Source organism: Macaca nemestrina, chromosome 8 (genome assembly GCF_043159975.1).
Source record: "Macaca nemestrina isolate mMacNem1 chromosome 8, mMacNem.hap1, whole genome shotgun sequence".
In the NCBI taxonomy this organism is placed as follows: Eukaryota; Metazoa; Chordata; class Mammalia; order Primates; family Cercopithecidae; genus Macaca; species Macaca nemestrina.
Window position 1 is genome coordinate 130,152,870 of NC_092132.1, and position 13,669 is coordinate 130,166,538.

A 13,669-nucleotide genomic window follows, 5' to 3' on the forward strand; every position below is an offset into this window, starting at 1 on the left:
TTGAACGTTTGTTTCCTTTGCTTTTCTAAATGCTCTTGATAGTACTTCTGGTACATGTTTAACAGAAGTGGTAAAAGTAGGCATCCTTGCCTGGTACCAGAGAATGGCTTTCTATTTCTCCTTTCTGATTGCTTATGATGTTATCAGTGGCTTTTCATAAATGGCTTTTAATTTAAAAAATAGAAAGAAGAGTGGGCAGGTAAACCTTATTGCTTGGGCTGAGACATATTTTAGAGTTTCACATCATTCCAGCTTCAAATAAAATAATGCAAAAGTGTTCTTAAATATTCATTATGGTTTAATCATCAACAACTGCATTGTACACTATCGACATTTGTGTGGTTGCTGAAAGCCTATGATTATGTATGTGCACTTAACCACACCTTTCTTATCAAAACTCGAATTCCAACTAAGCGAAGGACAAAAGTTACATATTCAACGAATTTCAGAAGACCCACATATTTGAGTGAGCACTTACTTCCATGAAGAAAGAAGAATATAAGAATGACAAAATCTCTGAAATGTAACTGGCATGTAAAAAAGTTTTCTGATTATAAACTATCAACTTTGATTTAGTTTTGGGAAACTAGCTGCTATAGAATGTTTACAAATATCCTAAATCAAGAGAATTGGTAACATTGTGTGTTAATAAAATAAGGCATATTTGACTGTTAAAATATATAAACAAATAAATAAATAAATGGCCTTTATGATGTTGAGGAACTTTTCTTCTATGTCTAAACTCTCAGATCAAGAACCATTAACTCCACACCATTATTTAACTGCCTAAACTTTTAATCAAGACAGCATGTTGAACTTCGTTTAATGCCTTTTCACCAATTGATATGATCATGTATTTTTTGTCTTTCAGTCTGTTGATATGATTGATATATTACATTGATCAAGTTGTGTATGTTGTCAGTATGCCAAGAATAAATCCAATTTGATTATGATGTATAATCTTTTGGATGTGTTGTTGAATTTGATTTGCTAATATTTTATTGAAAATTTTTACCTCAATGTTTGTCAGAATTATTGGCCTGTAGTTTTCCTTTCTTTGGTGTCTATGTCTTGGCTTGGTATAAAGGTAATGCTGGGCTTGTAAAAAATATTAAGTACACCTTCCATCTCTATTTTTTTGAAAATTTTAAAAATTATTGGTAATAATTCTTCTTTGAATGTCTGATACTTTTCAGCTCTAGAGTCATCTAGTCCTAGGTTTTCCTTGTTGAAAGGTTTTTAATTACTATGTCAATCTCTTTGTTATTGGTCTGTTCAGGCTTTCTACTTCTTTCTGATTCAACCCTTATAGGTTGTATTTTTCTAGGAATTCATCTATTTTCTCTAGGCTATCAAATTTATTGACAAATAATTTTTCATATTGTCCTTTAAGATCTTTTTATTTCTGAGACATCTTTTGTAAAATCTCCACTTTCATTTCTGATTTTATATATTTGAGTTTTCTCTCTCTTTCTCTTAGTCTACCTAAGAGTTTGTCTATTTTGTTACCATTTGCATGGAATATGTTCTTCTTTCTTTTTCTTTCAGCCAGTGTATGTCTTTAAAGCTTAAAAGTGTCTCTTGGAGGCAGCATATAGTTAGATCTTTTTTCAGCCATTCAGGCACTCTTTATCTTTTGATTGGAAAAATTAATCCATTTATATTCCTAGTAATTATTTATAGGAAAGGATCTACTACTGCCATTTTGTTTTATAGGTTTATTTTTTTTTATTTCTTCCTCCCTTGTTTATCTTTGTGATTTGGTCATTTTTCTGTAGTGCTGCATTTTTATTCTTTTCTATTTATCATTTGTATCTGCTGTAGTTTTTTTTTTTTTTTTTTTTTTTTGTATTTACCATGAGGTTTACATAAAACATCTTATAGTTGTAATGGAGTATCTTATACCAATAACAACTTCAGTCATGTATACAAACTCTAGACTTTTATCTTCCCCCTGACAATTTATACTTTTAATGTCATAATATACATATATTATATATTTCTTAACAAATTATTATGGGTATCATTATTTTTGACTCACTTGGTTTTTAAGTTTCATACTAGAGATATGTGTGATCTACAGAGCACTTAAAAGTATTGGCGTATTCTGGGTTTGACTACATATTTACCTTTACCACTGAACTTGCTGGTAGAATTTAAACCTATAGAAAATTAAACTGACTAGAAATTTTATTTAGACCAATTATGCCCTGTGCTCACAGACTCTGAGAACATTTAAAAGAAATGATTGGATTTGAAATAAATATTGGAAATAAAAGTAGTATCAACAAGGAAATAAAACTAATGTCAACAAAGATATTTTGATATGTACTCTACAGACTAAAACACAACACTATATTCATTTTTCTCCTATGACTAGAAGCAGAATTCCACACATAAAATGATATTCTAAGTTCCTATAGCCAAATTCTATGTCTATCTTGCTTATTTCTATCCCTCCAGCACCTGTGACAACACTTTAAGAGAGATTTGTTGAATGAATTTATGATGACAGGAGGATGTTTTATTTCAAAATAATAATAATCACTTCATAGCTTTTTGGCTAAAATAAAGAGCAAATTAATAATAATACTTTATGTCTTTGTGGTGTATTATAGGCTACAGGGAATACTGTGACAGGTTCCTGCTTCTAGAGGGCAGTTACATTTTACACTTAGTTTTAACCTTTGTACATTGCTGAAAATAGTAGTTGATTCCAGCCAAGTGCGGTGGCTCACGCCTGTAATCCCAGCACTCTGGGAGGCTGAGACAGGTGGATCACCTGAGGTCGGGAATTTGAGACCAGCCTGACCAACATGGTGAAACCCCATCTCTACTAAAAATTAGCCAGGCATGGTGGGACATGCCTGTAATCCCAGCTACTCAGGAGGCTGAGGCAGGAGAATCACTCGAACCCAGGGGGTGGAGGTTGCAGTGAGTTGAGATCACACCATTGCACTCCAGCCTGAGCTACAAGAGTGAAACTCCATCTCAAAAAAAAGAAAATAGTTGATTCCTAACTATTTGTTAAATGAATCATTAATGTCTAGCAATATTTAAGGATTAGTGTCTCTATAACTTACTAATTTCGAAAATGACTATAGTTTCAGTAAATTGCACTGCTAATTCTGGAAACCAAGGCAGAATACATGAAAGCATTTCAAATAAAAATGAAGTTACACATACTACTAGTCTGGTGGCAGGTCGGGCAATGTTCTGCAAATCATGGGCCCACAACACACCATCCGTCCCACAGGTGCTGTCATAATTCTTTTCATCGGGGTCATACTTGAAGAGTGCATGCTCCTGTCCATCCCGATGTATGGGGCTTAAAGGTTCAATAAAGTATCTTTGATTCCCCTGACTGAAGTAGCCCCTGAAAAAAACAGAGTTCTGGTTTCTTAACAAAGTATTACTGCATTAGGTTCATACAGATTTATAAGATCCAAAAGAGGACCTTTAAAATTCCTAGTCAATGTCAAAAACAATTTCAGCTCATGGCAATAAAATACAGAAAAACTTACAGCTGAAGATACCTTGGAGATTATCTAAACTTATTTTCTACAAGGAAGTAAGACATATTAGGGAGAAGTGACTGCTGCAATATCGTGCAACCAACCATTATCAGTTCTGGCACTAGAATGAATATTTCCTGACACTTGATCCAGCATCCTTCCAATTTTAATGCTATACTTGTTTTAAAGGTACCCTTAAAATGAAAGAGACTTTAGAGTTTTATAGATAACTGTTAAAATACTGGCTTTATAACTCATTCACTGTGACACATTGGGAAAATTTTTTAAACTCAAAAGCCTCAGTTTCTCACTTTTATTTGTCCTGACACCTTCCTAATATTGTGATAGTAAAGATTGAATGTGAGAACATGTAAAGCACATGACAAATAAATATTATCAACTTCCTAATTTTCTCTGCTAAAACCTTGAACTAGGATTCATTCAACCAATATTCACTGAGTACCCATTATTCATTAGGCATTGGACCTAAGGGTAGACAGCAAAAATAAAGATATGGTCTCTTTTCTTATGGAGCTTATGTTCAAATGAGGAAGATGGATATGTATCAAATAATTACAGAATATATATAACTATATAGTAAGTACTTATATATAATTATAATAGATAATTGATGTGAAGAAAAAGTACAAGAGAATATAATAGACTGAATTAAGTGTACATAAAACTAGATAATGGCAAGACCTCAAGTGGTCCGCCCACCTCAGCCTCCCAAAGTGCTGGAATTACAGGTGTGACCCACCACCCCCAGACTCCCTCCCCACTTTAAGCTCCCTCTCTCTCTAGATTGTCTTATCTGTGGTTATGACATATGTTTCTGTCTGTTAATGATATGCTATGCATCTCATGTCCATGAGATGCATGAATTGAGAAGATGATATGAGAAGATGAATTATTGCAATGGTCTGCATAAGGAATCATGGTAGATGGACTAGGATATTGCAGTAGAGACAGAATGAACAATTTCAGAAAGCGTTCAGAGGATAGAATCAACAAGACTTGGTAAGGGATTGAAATTGCAGGGCTGAGGGGCAAGCAAACCTCAAGGAATTTAGGTTTCTGAACTGGGCAAGTGATTATTTGATTATACCACTGATTAAGACAGAGACATGGAAACTGTACCAGACTCAAGAGACGATCATTAGTTTGGTTTAAGGCACACTGAAATTGAGATTTCTTTAAGATATCCAACTGAAAATATGGAAAAGAAAATTAGATAATCAAGTCTGGACATCAGAAGAGCCACCTTACTATAGACAGATGCATAGCATATCATTAACAGATAGAAACATATGTCATAACACAGATAAGACAGTCGAGAGAGAGAGCTTAAAGTGGGGAGGGAGTCTGGGGGTGGTGACTCACACCTGTAATTCCAGCACTTTGGGAGGCTGAGGCGGGCGGACCACTTGAGGTCAGGAGTTCAAGACTAACCTGGCCAATATGGTGAAATTCTGTCTCTACTAAAAATACAAAACTAGCCAGGTGTGGTGGCTGGCATCTGCAATCCCAGCTATTGGAGAGCCTGAGGCAGAAGAATTGCTTGAACCCTGGAGGCTGAGATTGCAGTGAGCTGAAATCTCACCACTATACTCCAGCCTGGTGACAGAGCAAGACTCCATCTAAATTAATAAGTAAAATAAAGTGAGGAGCGAGAAGAGAGAGCAGCTCCCATTCCCGAAAGATTCTGACTCCAAAACTGGGACTCAAAATCCTGTATTTTAAAAATAAGCTAACAAAAATATCTTTGAAAGCAATTCAGATATGTAATTTACAAACCACTATCAAGAGAAGCAGTGTTGCTTCAAGTTTCAACATTTATGGCCCTTATGATTCATATGCAACTACATAAAAATTAATGATATTTGGGACTCATCTGGTTGGTTAGATATATACATAAATACCACAATCACAGGTGCATGCAAAACATTCCTGAAGTCTTACCTTAGACCCCTACATGTGCTGATGCTAGCGTCAGAATCCTTTTCATTAATGATATGTCCTTGATAGTAACAATCATCCTAAAGGAAAAGGGGTTTTGTAAAGAGAAGTACATGTGAATGTTAGTGCCACTGCTAAAGCCACATTTGAAATCTTGAAACAGGATTTTAAATACTTTAAATACTTTCAAACCATATTCTGCTGAACAACAGTACACTCAGAGACTTTTAAAAAATAATTAAAAGCTTTCATATAAATTGAAATTGCTAATGTCAGTCAACGATCCCAAAATGTTTACAAGGTATTAACTGTCAGTGTTGACTAAGTAGGATGAATGTCAATAATATTTAGATGGAATAAACTTGGATATGTAAGTTTAAAACCTGAGCTCCTAAAACACTGGGCACTCATTTTTCCTTTTGGCTGATTTCTCATTAACTTTTTTCTAGCAAAGATCTACAAGCCTTTTTCCAAAGGACGGGTTATTCAGATTGGGTTTTTGTTTTTTCTTTCTTGATTTATCTGAAGTGTTCCATCAGATTAGTTGGATCAGCATATTTCTTGCCTGCATTTGGAGCAAAATGCCCTTAACATTTTTTCGTGTGGGTGTTCCATGAAGGACCTTTCCAGTTTGGGACAGATGAGGTGTTGGCCCATGTTAACTCTGGTATTATTGCTACAGAGAACAATGCTTGAAGGGCTTCCCATGGAAAATGGAGCTCAGAAAAAGAGGTAATGGTGCATGACGCCTCACATGGCTACACACTGTCATCTGCTCACTCTAAGAAAAGATGGGCTATGAATAGGAGTCAAGAGAAACTGTTAAAGAAAAACAATTCTGCAACTGCCATTGAGGAAACAGTCTTGGTTGAAGAGACCACAAATCCAGAGAAATGATAGAAATTGATTGAGAGCATCAGAGGTATGTAACTCTTCATGTTCATTCTACCCACCCTCCTATAGGAGTCCTTAAAGGCTGGAAAAACTTACCAGAGTTGCCAAGAAATTGTTTTGCTCTTGTTAAAATATATTTTAAAAAAAAGAAAAGTGGAAGATCAATTGGGTAAGGGCTACTGCTGAAAAAAGCACTAATGTTATAGATGCAGTTTCACTTCTATTATTTGCCTAGCAAGGACACTACCTTTAGGGCTCTGGGTAAAACCCCTATTAAAGCATTGAAGAGACTCTGTTATACCATAATTTGTGGGCTTGTGGTGATCTCCTTTCCAGTGGAATTATAATATGTTTCTGTGTAGCCTGGTGCAAGGAGGTTCCTAGAGAAAGACAAAAATGTTGTGGTTACTTGTGGTGATTGCTAAGTCCAGTGAACTTCTTAAGTCATTCGAGAGCAAAAGCTGATTAGTCCAGGTTTGTGCCAGCCATAAGCAGCAACAGACTCGGCACACTCTCCATATGCTGCCTTTCTCTTGCTGAGGATAATATCACAGATAAACGTACTTACTTGTTTTTTTTCAAATAAAGCACCGCAATTTTTCCATTAACTGTCATTTTATACTTTAATTCAGTTTCAAATTGTTCCTGCAAAAATATACAAACATTTACTTGTAATTAAAAACATACACAAATATTCACTTGAATATTATACTTCTATCTGTGTAGTCATTAGCAAGCAATATCTGCTTTTTAGCAGTGTAATACCAAATGCTTGCCTATTCCCCTTTTAACAGATCAAACAACTCTGGCAACTAAATAAACAAATTTTCTGAGAGCCTTTTATCCATCCATCCTTCCATCCATCCATCCTTGCATTTTACAAATATCGTTTGAGCGAGTGCTGTTTCTTTGTAAGATACTGCTTGGTTTTGAAAATTCGACTCTTAAGCAAGAAAAATTGCTACCTACTGTCAGAGAGCTTATAATCTTGTGAAAAGACAGACACTGACGTGAGTTATGTGCATGATGATGGATGTATTTAGTAGGATGTCTAACATCTTAAGGCCAGGAAAGGCTTTTCTGAGGAAGTAATGTTTAAGATGACACATAAATTACCCAGGTGAAGTGAGAAAGTGAAGTTATCTGATTAGAAAGAATAGTGTACACAGACGCCTAAAAACTTCTATCACATCTCATGATTTTTGGTCTTGAGGTCTTCTCAAGACTAAGTGGAATATAAACTGTGAGAAACATAACAGGAATATATACTGTAATGTGAGGAAGAACCATCAAGAAGAAACCACAGTCCCAGGTATTTAGGAGGAAGAAATATTACCTCAAGTCAACCACGTAAAAGGAGAATTATTTTAAACTTGGATATTGGTATATAAGGAGAGCTGTTGAGGACTACACAGAATTCTTTTAAAGAAGATGTTTTGGGGTACTAAGTTCTGACTTTCGTCTATAAAACAGGGTTATTAGCTGTGGTTGCACTCAATATCTAAAAAGTTATTAGGAAGTGCCTCGTTACTGTCATTAAAGATATCTAAATATGGTAGACAAAAGGTGGTTGAGAAACATATATTATAGACTGAGTTCTGTTTCTTCTGCTGTGTTGCACCTAAGGTCAAGCCTTCCTTCTCTCCCTCCCCTTCTGGCCAGTATGGTATCTGAGCTCATAGAGGGACAATGCATGTTAGAGTCATCAGATCATGAGTACTGTTCTGGGATTTAGCCCTCTCCAAAGTCAATTGTTACAGTCCATACTTTCCTTAAATCCTCAGTTGTTGAGGTCTGCTCTGCTGTCAATAATCCCAGGCTATAAATATCCCCCAATGTGGGCCTAGATAAGTAGAGGTTGATGGACTCAGCTTATTTTCATGGACGACGGGAACTGGAAAGAGACAGGGCATTGAAAATAAAAGTTATGCAGAGTAGTCATAACCTCTTATTGTTCAGGTTTAAGAAAGGCTAGCTAGAATGAAGCTACGAGAACGATACCAAATATGGTCTTCTACCAGAAATGACCTTCCAGATATCTGCTTCCTGTTCAGCAATGGATTTTTAGTAGATTTAGTTACTAAAACTTTAGCTGAAGGTTGTTTTAGAAAAGAATAAATGCTTTTGGAGTGGAGTTTTGGTCAACACTGGCATAAAGATTATGGATGGAAGGAAAGATCAAGGAAGAAAGCCAGAGCCTCTATGAAAGAGAGTACACTGGGTAATATAATAATAATATTTTGAAAGCGAGTTCCCTTGTGGAGAGCAAGGTTTGAGGATAACAAGTGTTGTTCTAGTTGTGTACTCTGTGGGTTCGGAAGTATGCATCAAGAGAAGTAAGGTGCACCTTGATTTGGAGAGTACTCACTAGAAGGAAATGATTTCGGTTTTACTGAGGAAGACTAGCTAGCCACAGAAACATATAGATCCAAATTTTCTCTAAAAATAATGTCATGGGTCCTACTTAGAGGGTGGATTGTGAAAGCCACAGTTCTGGATGGTCCTGGGATGGGGCAAATCTATAAGTTCAAGGACATGTCAATGGGCACACAGGAAATATCAAGAGAAGCCCTAGAAGACAGAGAGATTCTTAATTCTAGTAATATAACAGTTATTCAAAACTCTCAGTGAATCCATGAGCTCTAAAAACCCTGCTAAATCAGCTAATGGGCCTGAAAGAGTTCTCAATCTGAGGGAAGAATTGTGCTGTAAGATATTTTCTTTTATGACATGGGCCAATACCAAGATGGTTTGGGCCTCCAAGAACATGTACAATCTGGATGCTGAATTCTATGAAGAATAGTTACTGTCTTTAGAATGTAAGTTCCCAGCATCAGGGACTTTCACAGAGTATATGTTAAATATGTCTCTAGGGAGGTTTATGGGTAATATGCTCCAGTCATAAACATTTATTCATTTGTCCATTAGTTTACTTATTCATTGGTCATTTAACACATACTTATTTAGTCCTTATATCATTCATATAAATACAATCGTGAATATAATTATGAATAAAATATTCAAAGTTCTACCTTGTTCTTTACCCCCAGCCCCCCCAAAACTTTTTACAAAGGATTATTTCAGTCTAGCTGAAATATTAAGAGATGTGGCATGTGTGATCAAGTCAGAAAGATGGTGTCACACCCCTGGCATAGCTGACAGGTAAAGCCAGTGCCTCAGTTCTCTGGTTGTATAATAAAACAACACAGGGCACAGTTGTATAATGATAACTACAAAAGTCCTCCATCTGTTCATTGTCTTGAGAAGTGAAGCACTTAATCTAGGGTGAGGCCTATGAAGCTTTTATGGGATGGGATACAGAGATCCCCTTGATCATAAGGGTGGTCAACTGCACTATGAATTGTGGATTGTTTCAAGTAGTATTTGCTAATCAAGTCTTTGCACAGGGAAGACCAATAGTCTCAACACAGAAACTGCAAAGATAACTCCCAAGAACTTGGCTTATACCTGGAAGACAGCGTTCTTATTAGTCGTAAGGTGTGCCTGAGAGACTATAGAAGAGTCTATGCCAATGGAAATCATATATTTGTTGTGTGGCAAACAAAGATGTCACTAACTTCTTTAGTCTATGTTTGTAAAACAAGTATCATATGGCAGAACCCAATAACCCCAACAGGGCAGGATTGAGATATGAGGCATGCAGCAGCATTAGAAGCCTTAGGTCGTGGATAGGACAGAATCTGGAATCATGGAGAGATTGCTAGGGTTTAGTTCTGGATGTTCACAGGGTGATATCAAAAGCCACAGAATAGGATTGCCAGGTAAAATACAGGATGCCAGTTAAATGTGAATGTCAGATAAACAGAATATTTTTGTTAATACATATAATACTTTATAAATACATGTGCCCCCTATGACCACTGTGACATACTAATGAAATATTTGTTGTTTACTTGAAATTTAAATTTAACTGGGCATCCTATATTTCTATTTGCTAAATGTGACAATCCTGCACATGGAGGAGTTTAGAAGATAGGAGAAAGAATGGAAAGTAGAAATCAGTGACTAAGAAAAAGAGATGCAAATGCACTAGCTGGGAAAATTAGATTCATTCTGTTGGAATGCTTCTTTACAATTATATCAGAAATGTTGTGTGGGATATATATATATATACACACACACACACACACACACACACGGTGGGGGGCGGGGGGCGGAGGAGGAGAGGGAGAAGGAGAGAGAGAGACTCACTCTCTCACCCAGGCTGGAGTGCAGTGGCATGATCTCAGCTCACTGCAACCTCTGCCTCCCAGGGTTCAAGTAATTCTCCTGCCTCAGCCTCCTGAGAAGCTGGGATTACAGGTGCGCACCACCATACCCAGCTAATTTTTTTGTGTGTATTTTCAGTAGAGTCAGGGTTTTACCTTGTTGGTCAGACTAGTCTCGAACTCCTGATCTCATGATCTGCCTGCCTTGGCCTCCCAAAGTGGTGTAGGACATATTTATACAAAAAGATTTTTACTGTTTGTCTGAAATTCAAACTTAACTGGTACTCTGTATTTCATCTGGCAACCCTATCATGTGACGTTTGATATCTTCCTGTGAACAGCTGGAATTAAACCCTAACAAAAATTACTGCTAATGGTTTAGCCACCTGGTTATTGTGGGGTAATTCAAAGGTGTCACCTGACACCTGAGACATTAAAAAGTAAACATGGGAGAGTTATATTTATTTCTGAGATGCTGTGGAAGCATTCAGTGCTTATTCCATTATATTCATCAGGCCTGATAATATATTCTCTTCTACTCTCTACAACCACAGGGAGCAGGAGAGAACTTGGAAATGTAACAGATGAAACTAAAAAAATAAAAGTTTTTCCTTTTGAAGAAACGTTAAAAGGTTCTAATTATTTAGGTAGTTTTTTCTTCAATTATCTATGGTATTTATTTTAATAATCTTATTTCCTTTAGAGATAAAAACTAATGTGCTTTACAAGTATTTATTTGGACCCACATGTATTAATGAAACAAGTATTTATGTTCCAGGACAAGGATTGGCAGATGAGGGTGAAGGAGGAGTAGAGACATGGCATAGACATATTTAAAGGAAAAAAAAAAACCTTTAAAAAAATTTACCTGGAAAGTTTCAAACCGGAAGTGAAGGCTACACTTGCTCTCATAGAAACACATGCACACACACACACTTGTGAACACACCATCGCTACAGACACGTTTCTTTTTAAAATCAGTAGCTAAACTTTATAATACTGACTGTGACTGATGCACGATTTCAGAATAGGGACGTATTCGTGTATATAGGAATATGGCAAGTTGGCTTGACAAAGACTATAAGAGACTCTAAATGTAGAGTCCCCTAAATGGGAGGGACTCTAAATGTAGTGAGAGTATTTTAAGTAGCAAGAAATCCATTTAAAAAAGCATAGAAGTAGAAACAAGAATATTATTAAGAAAAGCAAACCAAAGTTGACAGTTTATGTCAAAAAGAAGAATTTTAAAATAAAGGTTTATTAACTGGGACATGAAGCCACAAAAACTGAAAATTAGTCATAAGAAATGGAATATGATGGTCTACACAGGGCCATGCCATAACATAATACATAATTTCTCTCTCTCTTTTTTTTTTTTTTTTTTTTTTTTTTTGAGATGGAGTTGGAGGTTGGAGTGCAATGGCATGATCTCAGCTCACTGCAACCTCTGCCTCCTGGGTTGCAACCAGTCTCCTGCCTCAGCCTCCTGAGTAGTTGGAATTAGAGGTGTCCACCACCACACCCAGCTAATTTTTTGTATTTTTAGTAGAGACGGGTTTCACAACGTTGGCCAGGTTGCTCATGGACTCCCGACCTCAGGTGATCCACTCGCCTCAATCTCCCAAAGTGCTGGGATTACAGGTGTGAGCCAATGCACCCAGCCCATAGCATAATCTTGAATAGGGAGTTAAAATTTGGATCCTTCCTTGCTTTTCATATACATTATCCCAAAATATTTGTATAAGTATTATCATGATCATCTCTACTTTAAGACAAGAAACTTAACGTTTATGTTTGTCTAAATTTATACAGAGAGAATGGACAAAATTTACAGGTGAACACAAACTAATTCTCTGAATTCAGATCCTATATACTTGCACTGTGGATCAGGAAAATGTAAGGTTCATGTAGCCGTTTAACCTAGTAATGGACTAGATAAGTAATATAAACACAATAAATATCAAGCACATTATATCAACCTCATCCACCTAGTCAATCATTGCAAAAATTAATATTTTCCATCTAGTATGAGCCAGTAACTAGTCTGTGGCTTTTGTTAATCAAAGTATATTATTCAAAGCTCAAATTTATTTTTTCAGTTGTGAGGAAATAATTTTACAGCTCTGATTAAAAATAGTTCACCTGTGTTTAAATTTTCCTCAAAATGTTCAGTGAAAAAAGGGTGGTGTGTGCGCGTGTGTAAGTAAATGTTGGCTTTTCTCAGAAGTGTTGTTTACTGTGAGTCAAAAACACATAAAGAGTAGATAATTAGTATAAATTTCCACAAGGACACAATCACTGGTTTAGTAGCAAAAGGTTGATGACACAGAAAATACAGGTGAACCTGTGAAATTCGAGCTGATGGCTAACAAGAGAAGTGAACGACCTCTTCAAGGAGAACACACACGACTGCTTAAGGAAATCAGAAAGGATGCAAACAAATGGAAAAACATTCCATGTTCATGGATACGAATAATCAATACTGTGAAGATAGCCATACTACCCATAGTAATTTAGAGAATCAATGCTATTTCCCTTAAACTACCATTGACATCCTTCACAGAATTAGAAAAAATTACTTTAAAATTCATATGGAACCACAAAAGAGCCTGTATAGCCAAGACAATCTTAAGCAAAAAGAACAAAGCTGGAGGCATTATACTACCAGACTTCAAGGTATACTACAAGGCTACGGTAACCAAAACAGCATGGTACAGGTACAAAACAGACACATAGACCAATGGAATTGAATAGAGAGGTCAGAAATAAGACCACACATCTATAATCCTCTGATCTTTGACAAACCTTACAAAAGCAAGCAATGGGAAAAAAATATTTCATATTTAATAAATGGTGCTGGGAGAACTGGCTAGCCACATGCAGAAAATTGAAACTGGACCCCTTTGTTCCACTTTATACAAAAATTAACTCAAGATAAATTAAAAACTTAAATGTAAACCCTAGAAGAAAATCTAGGCAATACCATTCACGACATAAGCACAGGCAAAAATTTCACGACAAATTGTCAAAAGCAATTGCAACAAAAGCAAAAATTGACAAACAGGATCTAAT

The 13,669-nt window shown here is 36.1% G+C and overlaps 1 protein-coding gene across 1 annotated transcript in view; it reads right to left on the reverse strand.

Moving 5' to 3' along the window:
- Positions 1-13,669, reverse strand: part of LOC105482052 (ADAM metallopeptidase domain 28) — a 596,506-nt gene that overhangs the window by 41,739 nt on the left and 541,098 nt on the right. Inside the window, exons 10-13 of the mRNA XM_071068485.1 lie at positions 6,937-7,013; positions 6,670-6,748; positions 5,478-5,554; positions 3,187-3,376 (exon numbers count right to left, since the gene is read on the reverse strand). Coding sequence (XP_070924586.1) covers positions 3,187-3,376; positions 5,478-5,554; positions 6,670-6,748; positions 6,937-7,013 — 423 coding nt within the window. The remainder of the gene's footprint in view (positions 1-3,186; positions 3,377-5,477; positions 5,555-6,669; positions 6,749-6,936; positions 7,014-13,669) is intronic.